At 40.7% G+C, this 12,687-nt stretch overlaps 1 protein-coding gene across 1 annotated transcript in view; it reads right to left on the bottom strand.

Annotated features, from left to right (window-relative positions):
• IL1RL2 (interleukin 1 receptor like 2) overlaps positions 1–12,225 on the bottom strand; it is a 47,545-nt gene extending 35,320 nt beyond the window's left edge. Inside the window, exons 1-3 of the mRNA XM_010333644.3 lie at positions 12,168–12,225; positions 11,085–11,319; positions 8,381–8,576 (exon numbers count right to left, since the gene is read on the bottom strand). Of these exons, the coding sequence (XP_010331946.3) occupies positions 8,381–8,576; positions 11,085–11,319; positions 12,168–12,225 (489 nt within the window). The remainder of the gene's footprint in view (positions 1–8,380; positions 8,577–11,084; positions 11,320–12,167) is intronic.
• Between the last annotated feature and the right edge of the window lie 462 nt (positions 12,226–12,687).

Here is a 12,687-nt window from a genome sequence, read left to right on the forward strand (position 1 = left end):
TATTTAACTGCCCAACTGTGAAGCTCTCTCCTCACCTAAGCACGGTTCAGTCTCACTTCGTTCTCCACCCTTGGAGCAGCATGAATAGAGCCACCCAGCAGGACGTAGTAAATAATTAATGCCACAAGCATTTGTTCATTTATAATGTGAAATGCTACTTTCCACCATGCTTACATTATTTCCCTGTAAATACCTGGTATTGGAAACCAATCCTGACAACTGCTTATCAAACGAAATGGGAATTACTAATCAGCGTTAGATGTGTGAAGGCATCTGATTCTGATATTGTGATGTCTCCTTCCTTAGGATACAGACAGGCACTTTTTTTCCTGAGACAGGTTCTTGCTCAAGGGATTCTCCCACTCCAGCCTCTTGAGTAGCTGGGACTACAGATATTTGCCACCATGCCCTATTTTGTTTTTTAAGTGGAGATGGGGTTTCACCATGATGCCCAGGCTGGTCTCAAACACCTGGGCTCAAAGAATCTGCCCACCTTAGACTCCCCAAGTGCTGGGATTACAGGCATAAATTACGCACTCAGCCCAAACAAAGCACAATGTTTAGTCCTTGGACTTCATAAACCTCTTCCCTGGGCAGTCCTCCCTGGATAGTCCCCGGCTAGGCACAGTCGCTGGGCCTCCCTTTCTGTGCTTCCATGGTCAAGCAGTTCTCTTTTTTTTTTTTAATTGCATTTTAGGTTTTGGGGTACATGTGAAGAACATGCAGGATTGTTGCATAGGTACACACATGGCAGTGTGATTTGCTGCCTCCCTCCCCATCAACTATATCTCTTTCTGATTGATTCATTCTTTCTTTCAAGATGTGACTATTTTAATCATCTTAAAGTTCAGCGTTGACAGCTGAGGGCCATTCTGTCACTTTGCTATAAGTTGCATTGCCTCTATTCCGAGCCACTGGAACATTATTTCAAAGTTTAAACTTTAAACAAGCTTGGATTTAAATTCAAAATCTTTAGGGTAATGTCTCACTAACAAGATTTAAGATTAAAATATTAAGAACAATAGAGTCCACATTTGGATATCTTATATATTCCAGGCATCATGAAGAAAACTCCTGACCCAGCATGTATGATATTTCAGAGACATAAAATAGCCTGAGAATTCTTGCTATGATGCAGTGGGTACAGAAGCGTGATGGAGATAAAACTGGTGAGGCAGTCAGGAGCCCTGTCATAGAAAACTTTGAAGAGGAGTTGAGCATCAGAAGCTTTCTGAACAAGAGAATAAGATAATCAGATTTTCTTTTGAGAGAGATCCTTCAGTTGCCGTGTAGTAAAGGATTAAAATACTGCCATGCTAAAGACCCTTTAGATTTAAATAAAATCTAAAATTTTTAAATAAAATCTAAATATAAGCAACTTAGATTTTATTTCCATAAACTGAGGCCAAATGGAACCTAAACTAAAACAGGGCAGTAGGGATAGCAGGCACAAAACAAAACCATGATTGTAAGCAATTTCAATCCACAAAATTTAGTGACACATTTGGAATACATAGAGGGAGCGGGACTTCTACAGCCTGAACTTAGGTACGCAAAGGTGTTATTAGGTAGAAGAAGGAATGCAAAGAAATGGAGAAAATGATCCTATTTGGGGTAAGATTACAAAGTAGCTCTAACCATGGTGCATGGAGCGAGTGGTGGGGATGGGAGGGTCTAAGAAGAACGTATATTAGACTGTTGGACGAAAGAATCTGGAGTTTGGAAGAAAGCTCAAAGTGGAAGAGAACTGGGAGCCATATGGGGAATATAGAACCAAATGGATGGTTCTATAAATCATCCACTTGAATGTAAGCAAAGTGAGCCCAGAAGATGACCACGGCTGAAACCATGGGGAACCCCAAATCATAAGACCCACATAGAGAGGAAAAGAACTCACTGATGATTACAGAGGAAGTGCCAGAAACAGAAATGCTAAGCAGAGACAGAGAATCAGTAAGTCTTATGAAGAAATGAGAAGGGAGCTCCCGGCTGATGGGAGTGCCCAGCAATGCTGAATACCACAATCTGGCTGAAAATGAATGTCAATTTAGCTACTGGAGAGCCCAAAGTAACTTTAGCAAGTTCAGACTGAGCAGTGGTAGGGGCCCAAAACTACTGTGCTGAGGAGTAATTTGGGATTGAAACAAAAACCAAATTGGAGACATTACCGCTTTTCCAGGTATACACAGATGTCTTAATACCCAAACCTTGTCCTTTGTAATCTCTTCAGTTTCGAAGACTTCCTAGAGACTTCTCTCAGTTTTCAATCCTCCCATACATAAGCCAGGATTTGCCATAGGGATTTGCCATTATCCAGAACCCCTGTCTCCAAATTATTAAAATTAAATGTATTACTTTCTGATTGATTCCCTATTCCAGCTCACTCATTCCTTTACTTTAACTAAATAATAATCTCTAATATTTATTTTTTTAGGTACTTATTATGTACTCATGTTGAACTAAATGTTTTGTGGATAGATTAGGTCATTTAATCTTTGAAATAGAGCCATGAGGCCATATACCTCTGTCTGGATTTAGCAAACAAAAACCATTCTGTATTACATGCAGAAAAGAATTCAAGACAAGATACTAGATGCTTTGCAAAACCTGTGAAAGTGCTTAGGAAGTGGCATCGAGGCTGGAACCACACTGCAGAAGTGGCTTTCCCTGACAGCTGCTACCTCTACCACAGCCCGGAAAGTGGGGAATTGACACCACTTGCAATTCAGAGACCGGGGTGCTACTTATGCAACTCCAGCGTGCCAAGCCATGCCACATCAGGAAAAGCCACCCCAACAAATAAACCAGAAGACTCAGCTCCCACAAAACTGGAGACTAGACACTTCAATACTGCTGGAGAAATTTCCGTGTCTCCAGGGTCATGATTTCCAGTAGAAAAACCAGGAAGATGCACCATCCTCACCTTCGCCTTTCAATGAAGACAGCTGGAGACATGGAATTCCATCCAGAGCCTGAGCAGTAGGTGACTCAGTGAAATGTAAGGTGGTTTGGTTGTTTTGTTCTTGTGGCTTTTTAGCTTTATGATCTCTACAAGACAAAAAGCCTCACCATGGTTGGTGAGTGTCTACTCACCATGGGTATCACACTTTTCCACCTGAACTTTTGATCCATTCAACTCACTTTTCTATCTTAACTTGGATTAGCCGACCTGACCTCTCTATTTTCTTCTAAGTTCTAGGCTGGTTCAGCTATCATTTCCTTTCCTGTCCATCCTGGACTCACGTGTCCATCACTTCAATCACTTCCCTTCCAGTACCTCAACTCTGTAGCCCTCGGTCCTTCCAGCATCTTCACCTGCAAAGCCCCCATTCTGACGGATCCCTTCATCCCTTTGCTACATGCTTCCAACCAGATGAGCAGAGCACTGTAGGAGATAATCACATAAACAGGCATCTCTTGGTACCACTACAAATTCATGGTCTTCACCTTAGAAATTCTTTGTGTTGCCATCTATTTACTTACATTACTCTTTTAAATTTTCCCCATAATGTCTTCTTACAATTAGAAAAAAATAGAGGCCCTCAGATACGAGTTCTCCCACTTCCTCTCCCCCTCCTTTTCTCTTATTTTATCAGTTCTACTTTATAACTTTCTGAAATGAACCCCACTTCTTAACTTGATTTCTAGGATAGCCCAAATGATCAGCATGCTACCATTATCAAGCCCTTCCCATGTATTCACTACAGTGCCTACAAAAGGACTTTTCTCAAATGTGAATTTGCTCATGCCATCCTCCTGATGGTAGGATTCACTGCCAAAATTCTTTAGATTGGCATAAATGGTCTTTATTTTCTAGCACCATCTTTCTACAGGTACCCTAAACTCTAACCAAGGCCCCCAAACACCATTCTCTTTCTAACCCAATGCCTTTGCACCTGCTGCTTCCCTCTAATTACTGACCTTTCCCATACCCACCAGGCTGATTAAGCATAGTTCAAAGGCACCTTTTCCAGGAAGCATAGCCACAGACATTCCAGGGTCTACCCTAATTTTGCTTTCTTTATGTTCTTCTCATGCTGTAATAAAATTCTTAGTTTATTTGTCTGCTTCCTCTGATAAACTGTAACTTCTTTGAAGACATATGTCATCCCTTGGCACAGGACCAGGAAGATCACAGACTCCAAATACTTTCAGAATTGATTCCAACACTCTGGTTTTACAGATGACAGCATTGAGGCCCAAAGAGTGAGTCCAGGTCTGAGCACAAGGTTGTAGCAAAAACAGCGGTACCTGGGTCTCCAAATCTGAGCAAGTAGCACAGTATCAGGTGATCTCTCCTGATTGACACTGCTGGCCCCCAGCTTCCACCTACCTTCACAAGCCCAAGGGTTGTTTTTAAAATAAAGGCATCTGAGCCCCACCCATGCGTGGTCTGCTTCAGTTACTAGAGGGTGAGGTTGAACATCTGAATTTTTAAAAGATCCATAGGATCAAATCTGATGCCCTCTTAGGATTGCTAGTCATAACTCTTGAGTCCATCTCCAAATGCTGCATAAACAGAAGTTAGAATAGCCAAGGCAACATTTCAGAAAAGAAAAAAAGCAGAGAACTTACACAAAACTTGCCAGACTTACCGAATGACATGATAATTAGCAAGGATAAGGGCCAGGTGCAGTGGCTCATGCCTGTAATCCCAGTACTTTGGGAGGCCAAGGCAGGTGGATCATTTGAGGTCAGGAGTTTGACAGCAGCCTGGCCAACATGGTGAAACCCTGTCTCTACTAAAAATTCAAAAAATTAGCCAGATGTGGTGGCCTGCATGTGTAATCCCAACTACTCTGGAGGCTGAGGCAGGAGAATTGCTTGAACTCAGGAGGCAGAGGTTGCAGTGAGCCAAGGCCATGCCACTGCCCTGTAGCCTAAGTGACAGAGTGAGACTCTGTCTCAAAAAAATAAAAAGAGAGAAAAGAAAAAGAAATAGAAGGAAACACTACAGAGGGTTCCAAAACAGATCTGCACACAAAGAGCAATTTGCTTTAAGTCAGAGGTGGCATGCAAAGCAATGTGAAACGAACAGGTAAACTATAAGTCCATAGAGAAAAAAATTCCAGTTGACCCTATAAGTCCATAGAGAAAAAGATTTCCAGTGGAAAAAGAAAAATAATGAAACTTCTAGAAGAAAATGTAGGAAAATATCTTTTTACCTTGGGGTAGGAAAAGATTCTTAAGTCACAGAAAGTACCAATCACAAAGGAAAATCAATACATAAGACTGCATTAAAACTAGGAATTTAAGACCTCACTACCAGAATAGAAAGGCTAGCCATTGCTTAGAATAACACATTGTAACAATTACTGATATCTAGATAAATAAAGAACTACTACAAATCAATGAGAAATAGACAAGACAAGAGGTTAGCAAACCACCCATGGGCCAAATGTGGCTCACCACCTGTTTTTGTAAATAAAATGTTATTTAAACACAACCACACTCCTTCATTTCTATATTGTCTACAACTAGTTTTGTGCTATTAAAGCAGAGTTGAGTAGTTGAAACAGGGACCATCTGGCCTACAATGCCTAAAATATTTATTATTTGGCTTTTCACAGAAAAAAAATGGTATCTCCTGGACAAGGTATCCTGTAGGCACTCAGGAGGCTGAGGCAGAAGGGTCACTTGAACTCAGGGGTTCAAGGTTACAGTGAACTCTGATTGTATCACTGCCCTCCAGCCTGGGTGACAGAGCAAGACCTTGTCTGAAAACAAAAAAAAAAAGTTCACGAGCAAGTACTCAAAAAAATCACACACACACACACACACACACACACACACGTGCGTGCATCCAAGGGCCAATAAAAAAATTTTTTAAGAATATCAGCATTATCATTTGTTAATTAAAGCTGAAATGAAATACAATTACTTATTTATCCAAACAGCAAAGATTAAAAAGACTAATAGTACCATGTGTTGTCAGACATAGGAACATAAAAAACCCTTATACACTGCTGCTGGAACTGTAAATTGGCACACTAATTTGGAAAATATTTTGGCATTTTCTACATACTCTTATGGCCCAACTTTTCACTCTCATGCAATACGCCCCACAAAATTGTATTCATAAGTGAGAAAAGTGTTCATACTAGCTTTATTTCTAAGACTCAGAAATTGGAAATGACTCAAAAGTCTAACAACAATAATGATGAAACAGTATACAGCAATGAAAATGAATGAAATATAGCCACATGCAACAGCATGGCTAATTCCCACTGGTTTGCTATTGAGCCAAAGCAACTAGACATAAATATTACATATGATTTTATTCAAATCAAATAAAATTTGAAAACTGACAAATCTAGTCTATGATAGCATTAATCGAGAAAGTGGTTATTTTGGGTGACTAGGTAGGCATAGTTTTGCAAGATGGAAGAGGCAGGCCTTCCGAGGTGCTGGTATTTTCTGTTTCCTTTCTTGAACTTCATGGGGAAGAATATTTAAAAGTTATGTTTGTTTTCTGATAATCCATCAAGCTTGTCCACTTATGATTTCTGCATTTTATATGTATATGTTTTATTTCAATTAAAAAGTTTTTTTAAATGTGTTCCAAACAATGATACCCAAGATATATAAAGATATAAAATCTCCTGTAAGTCACAAGGAAATATGAGCAGTCAGTTCAGAAGAGGATCCAGAAATGGCCAATCAATATATGAAAAAAATGGTCAATCTCACTAATAATTAAGGAAAAGCAAAATAAAATAACAAATAGGTATATTTTATACCCACCAAATTGATTTTAAAAATGAAAGTCTTATAATACAAAGTTTGACACAAGGTTGTAGGAAATCTAGAATACTCCTGGTGAGCCAGGCATGGCGGTTCATGCTTATAATCCCACCACTTTAGGAGGCCAAGGCAGGAGGATTACTTGAGGTCAGGAATTCGAGACCAGCCTGGGCATCATAGTAAGATTCTGTCACCACAAACAATTTAAAAAAATCTGCTGGGCTCTCACTTGAGCCCTGGAGTTAGGCTGCAGTGAGTCATGATCACTGCACTCCAGCCTGGGCAACAGAGTGAGACCCTGTCATAAAATAAAATAAAACAAAATACTCCTGGCAAAAGTATAAACTAATACAAAATTCTGTAAAGCAATTTGTGCAACATCAACAAAGTTGAATACTTTATTCATTGGCATGTCCTACAAATAAGCAATTCTGGGGCTAGTAATCATACGTCAGAGAAATGCATGCACTGGCAAATGTGCCTTAACAGACAGGTATAGGGACATTCACCTCTACATTTCTTGTGAAAGGAAACTGAACAACCTAAATGAACATGAAACACGTAACAGAAAGGATCAATAAAGCCAAAAGTTAGCTTTTGAAAAGAGTAATAGAACTGACAAGTCTCTGATGAAACTAATCAAGCAAGTATGTGTGTGTGTGTGTGTGTGTGTGTGTGTGTGTGTGTGTGTGTGTGTGTAAGAGAGAATGAATAATGACTAAAGGTGAACCATACTTGGAAGGTTTTAACGTTTGCAGGAGCAGACATTAAAAGAGAAGAGCTGCTAAACAATTTTCCAGAATATATGAAACTTTTAATGAACTGGGAAACTTCCTAAGACACGAAATCTTACCAAACTCACTCAAAAAAAAGTAGGAAATTTGCATAATCCTTTCGCCATTAAAGAAATCGAATCAATAGATGAAAACTTTCCCATAAAGAAAACTCATGACCCAGAGGGGTGCGCTGGCAAGTGTTAACAAGCGGGAAGAACTAATTCCGATCTCAAATAACTAGCTTGTGCTCTTCCATGCCAAAGGTTACCTTCTATGTCAACATATGCTAGGATCATCCAGAAAAGAGGAACTTTGAAGATGAAAACACAAAGTGCAGAAAGATGAGCATAAAAAAGGAAGGGCTAGGAAGACCTAGACTATACATTTTCATTTGCTAGTATAGCATTATACAAGAATAATAACAGACACTGATCATGATAGCCATGTGTTGAGGAAGGTGTGAGGAGCCTAGAGCAAATATGGAACAGTAGCAGGAAAGAGGTTTTCAAGGGGTGACCTCTTATAATTTGTGATTATTGAACCATGCCCATGTAGTATGCATTTAAACAAACATAATTAATGTTAGAAAATAAAGAATAGCCAAGGATAGCCTGAAAAATAAGAATGAGAACTAGAGGAGACAGTGGATCCAAATAATAAAATATTACAAAGTTATAATAACTAAAATTTTTTTAAAACAAGTAATTAGGAAGGTAACATTATCAATGACTACTAGCTAACTATCTTAGGCACGCACATTTCTTTACCAATTCTGCCTTAAAAATACAACTTAACCTATAAACAACAGTGGGTTTTAAAGAAAAGGAGGAAACATGTCAATAAGAAAATAATTTTTTTACCTTATACCACATTGTGGAATCCAAAATACAACTCTCTGGGAAGTGCAGGTGACATGTGAGACTATCATCTTTTCCAACATGTAATATTTGCCTGTACTCATCTGATAAATTCGGCAAACCACTTACAGAAGGGTCACACCAATGTTTTTCAAAAACAGTTAGGTTTACATGTATTCTATGACAGCTGTCTCGACCCCTGTAAGATAGATTGAGACATCATAAACTCTTTTAAAAATCACAAAATAAAATAATTCAGCTCATTTTCAAATGTTTTCCAATCATTTTCACAGCACTGTGCAAACCCTCTGCCTCTAACAAAGCGCCCCACGAATTATTCATTACAATAGGACAAATGGTTTTCATACAGTGGAGAAACTGGACGACACCTTAACCAAGTAATGAAAAGGAACATCACCATTCAGGGCCAAGTGGACACCACGTGCCTCTGAGTAATATTCTGAAGAGGACAAAAAGCATTCACCTAGCATTCCAGCCAAAATGGCACAGCCTGAACCTAATCATGAAGAAACGCCTGACAAACCTCAGTGAAGGAGATAATACAAAACAATTGCCTATAGTCCTTTAAAATGTCAGTATCACAAAAACCAAAAGACTAAGGAACCGTTCCAGATTAAAAGAAATTAAATATTCATGGCAACCAAATTTGATGCATGATCCTAGACTGGTAACTGCACTGGAAAGAAAGAGAAAAATTATAAAGGTCTTCAATGAGACCATTGATAAAATTAGAATATAGATTACAGATTAAGGTATTATATGATGGTGATGTTTCCTGAATTTGATAACTATACTGGGATTATGTAAGAAATAAATAAATATACATTGAAAGGAAATGGGAAATATACTCTTGATAGGAAACAAACATTGAAATGTTAAGGGCTAAGAGGGGTATGATGCATACAACTGAAATGGTTTAGGAGAAAAATATTGTTTATAATTTATATCATATATGGTGAAAGAGAAAATTAAAAGATAAATTTAAAAATATATTCTTAAAAATGAGGAATCTAGACAAGGGGTAGGAAGAAGTTCTTGATACTATTCTTGCAAAATTTATGTAAATTTAAAATTATTTCAAAGCAAAAGGTAAAAATATACAGTTTACTAAACATATATTCTATCTGAGTGTTATTAATAAAAATCTTGGAGAATTCATGTTCATTTTCTTTCATGACAGATAATATCTTGGTCTAATTTCTATTAAAGAATATTTTTCCTCATTTCACAGCATCCAGATTTAAATATTTTAAATCTAGCTGTGACATCCAGATTCATTGATGTGATGTATGATCTTCAAGTATAGTTAATAATTCACAGCCTAACCTAAAATAGGAAAGCAGACTTCCACATGCCCTGAGCAGTTTATTAGCGACTAAATCTGTAGAAAGGAGCCAGGCAGAGCTAACGACCACTTCCACTTGTGAACCACTCAGTTTTGTGCATTTAGTCTGTATGGTGTATAGAAATGAGGAATCTGGCAGGAATCGGAGTGGGATGCCCCACAAGCCATGCTGGGACACAGAAAGGGGCCAGCAAATACTGCAGAATAAACACAAGAGAGAGAGAATGGAGTACCTATTTTATACATTGTCTCAGTTAACTTTCACCTCAACCCCATCAGCCAGCATTACTTCCATTTCATTGAAAAAGCCAAGCCTCAGAGAGATCAAGTAATTTGTTAAGGTCATGCAAGCTACCCTGGGAGAATCAAGAAGTTGTGGCCCTCAGGCTAAATTTGGTCTACAAATGTGTTTTATTCATGCCCTACAAATTATAAAAGTTGCACACACAAATTCCAATTTCCAGATTTCCTCAAAAAGTGAGAAGATGGGCTTGACCTGAATAGATAGCTACCTTTGATGGGCACATGCTCTCCAGTTGACCACAGTCACCACCAGGCCTATGTTACTCACTCATATTTCTTAGCACATGTTCTCCACTGAGGTCAGGAACATACTTGATGCTTACTCCCTGCCTTAATCAGATTCCTTATGAAAAGGGCTCATAGGAGGCTTATTCCTATCTGGATGTGCCATTTCCCACAAAAACTCTTGGCATTTCAAGAAAGATGGCAGCGGCTGGGCGTGGTGGATCACACCTGTAATCCCAGCACTTTGGGAGGCAGAGGCAGGTGGATCACGAGGTCAGGAGATCGAGACCATCCTGGCTAACATGGTGAAACCCGGCCTCTACTAAAAATACAAAAATTAGCCAGGTGTGGTAGGACGCTTACAGTCCCAGCTACTCAGGAGGTTGAGGCAGGAGAATCGCTTGAACCGCGGAGACAGAGGATGCAGTGAGCTCACATTGCGCCACTGCACTCCAGCCTGGGGTGACAAAGCGAGAGTCTGTCCAAAAAAAAAGGGAGGGGGGAGGAAGGAAGGAGGGAAGTAGGGAAGGAGGGAAAGAAGATGGCAACAATAATATTGAAACAAACACACGTTGTGAGCGGGTCTGGCCTGAGGTGCAATTTCCATGGGAAAAGATGCATATCAGATTCCAAAAATGATTTACAAATCTGTTCTGTTTAAAAATGTGTTCCTTGGAAATCTTCTTGGAACAATTATAAAAACATACAACAACATACTTCTTCTCAATGAGTTTTCTATGTTCATTAAGAATTTTCCTAAAAGAATTTATACATACACACACGAGTTAGTTCTATTTTAAATGAGGAACTTACTTTATAACACATTGGTAGATTCCTGAGTCCCCCAATGCTATGGGGAGAAACAAAATCCAAGTCTCGTCCTGGTGAATTCTCGACTGTATGCTTTTGGACATTGGGATTTTGCTAGAATTTTTATACCATGTTACACTGACTTCCCCAGATGTTACTGGAGGGAATGTACAATTAAAAGCATAAGGCTGATTTGCTGAAGGCATTTCATTTCTCGTAAAAATGTCCTTGCATCCATCTAGGGAAAGAAAAACAAAACAACCATGTAAGAAAACTTCGGTTTTATTTACTATTAGTTTTTTAAAATGCCACTTCAATTTTCCAGCCAATTTGAAATTTTATTTGGGAGTTCCTTGAGTCTGGAAATTTCTCAAAAATAGCCTGTTGATTATAAAATATAATTCCAAGTTATTCCAATGTATCCATAAGTTATGCAAATGCATCCATAATTTGCTCCGTTCCCTCCTCACAAGTCTTCCGCATTAGGAATGATTCCCCTCTTTCCCGTCTAGTCTACGACCCCTAATTCTTTTCATCCCCCTCCCACAGAGTGAAGGAGCCCTTCGTGTCTTTTCTGTTTCTGCTCCGCTACCCAGTTATTTTACTCTGTCTTGAGTAAAAGCCATTTCATCCCAAAACGATTGTTTTAAAAAAAAAAAAAAAAAAAAAAAAAAAAAAAAAATTGTTTCACTTTTAAAGTTCATTTCCACCAAATTTCTTAGAAGAAATCTGTTCCATTGATGATTTCCTTGCTCTCACCTTGTGTCATAAAATAACCCCTTATCATATAAAATAGGCAGCAGTAACTCCATCTGAGCATTTTTACTCCAGTCTTCACTTGGCAATTTGCCTAACTCCCTCCCCTCCCCGAAGTCACCTCCAAGCTCCAAGGCGACATTCAGGGCTGAGCATCCCAGCAGTCGCCTTTTCCTCTTCCGCGGGACTCCGCCTGGCGGTCTGGGGAGAGTAAGGAGCTGCGCTCCTGCTGGCGCGATCCTCGGGGTTCGCACTGGGGGCGCCCCATGAGGGGCCAGGAGCCTGTGGGACAAGGGCGGTGTCTGGGAACGGAGGACACGCGGAACGTACCTGCTCTGACAGCCAGTGGAAGGGCGACGGACAACCCGCAGAACAGCAAGGACCACATCCCCACACCCGGCTGCAAGGAAGGGAGAAGAGGGTGGGAGGGGAGGGCGCTGGGGGCCCGGCCCGAGGCGTCGGCTTGCGCGACTTCGGAGTCTCAAAGACAACTGCCCAGGTCGCTGACCTCCCCTTCTTCCTGGGGAGCCCTCCGTCTTTGCCCCCACGTTTCCCCAAACACTGCCCTTCCCCTGTGTCCTTCCTCTGGGCGCCCGGCCTTTAGGATCCAGGGCGGGGAGCTCGCCCCGCCGCGGAGGGGGATGGGCGGGCAGCGGGCGGCGGAGGCGGTGCGGACCAGGTGGGAGCCCCTTCTGCCACGTGACAGCGAAGCAGGCTCGCGTCCCGAGCCCCCGCGAGGGCCAGGGCGCCCCCCAGCGCATCCCGCGGCCTGGGTCCCAGACGTGGGACCCCGTCCCCGCCCGCGTCGCGCGCAGCCTGCCCTACGCGCCTGCGGCCTCAGGATCCGCCG

Source organism: Saimiri boliviensis, chromosome 1 (assembly GCF_048565385.1).
Source record: "Saimiri boliviensis isolate mSaiBol1 chromosome 1, mSaiBol1.pri, whole genome shotgun sequence".
NCBI classification, from domain to species: domain Eukaryota; kingdom Metazoa; phylum Chordata; class Mammalia; order Primates; family Cebidae; genus Saimiri; species Saimiri boliviensis.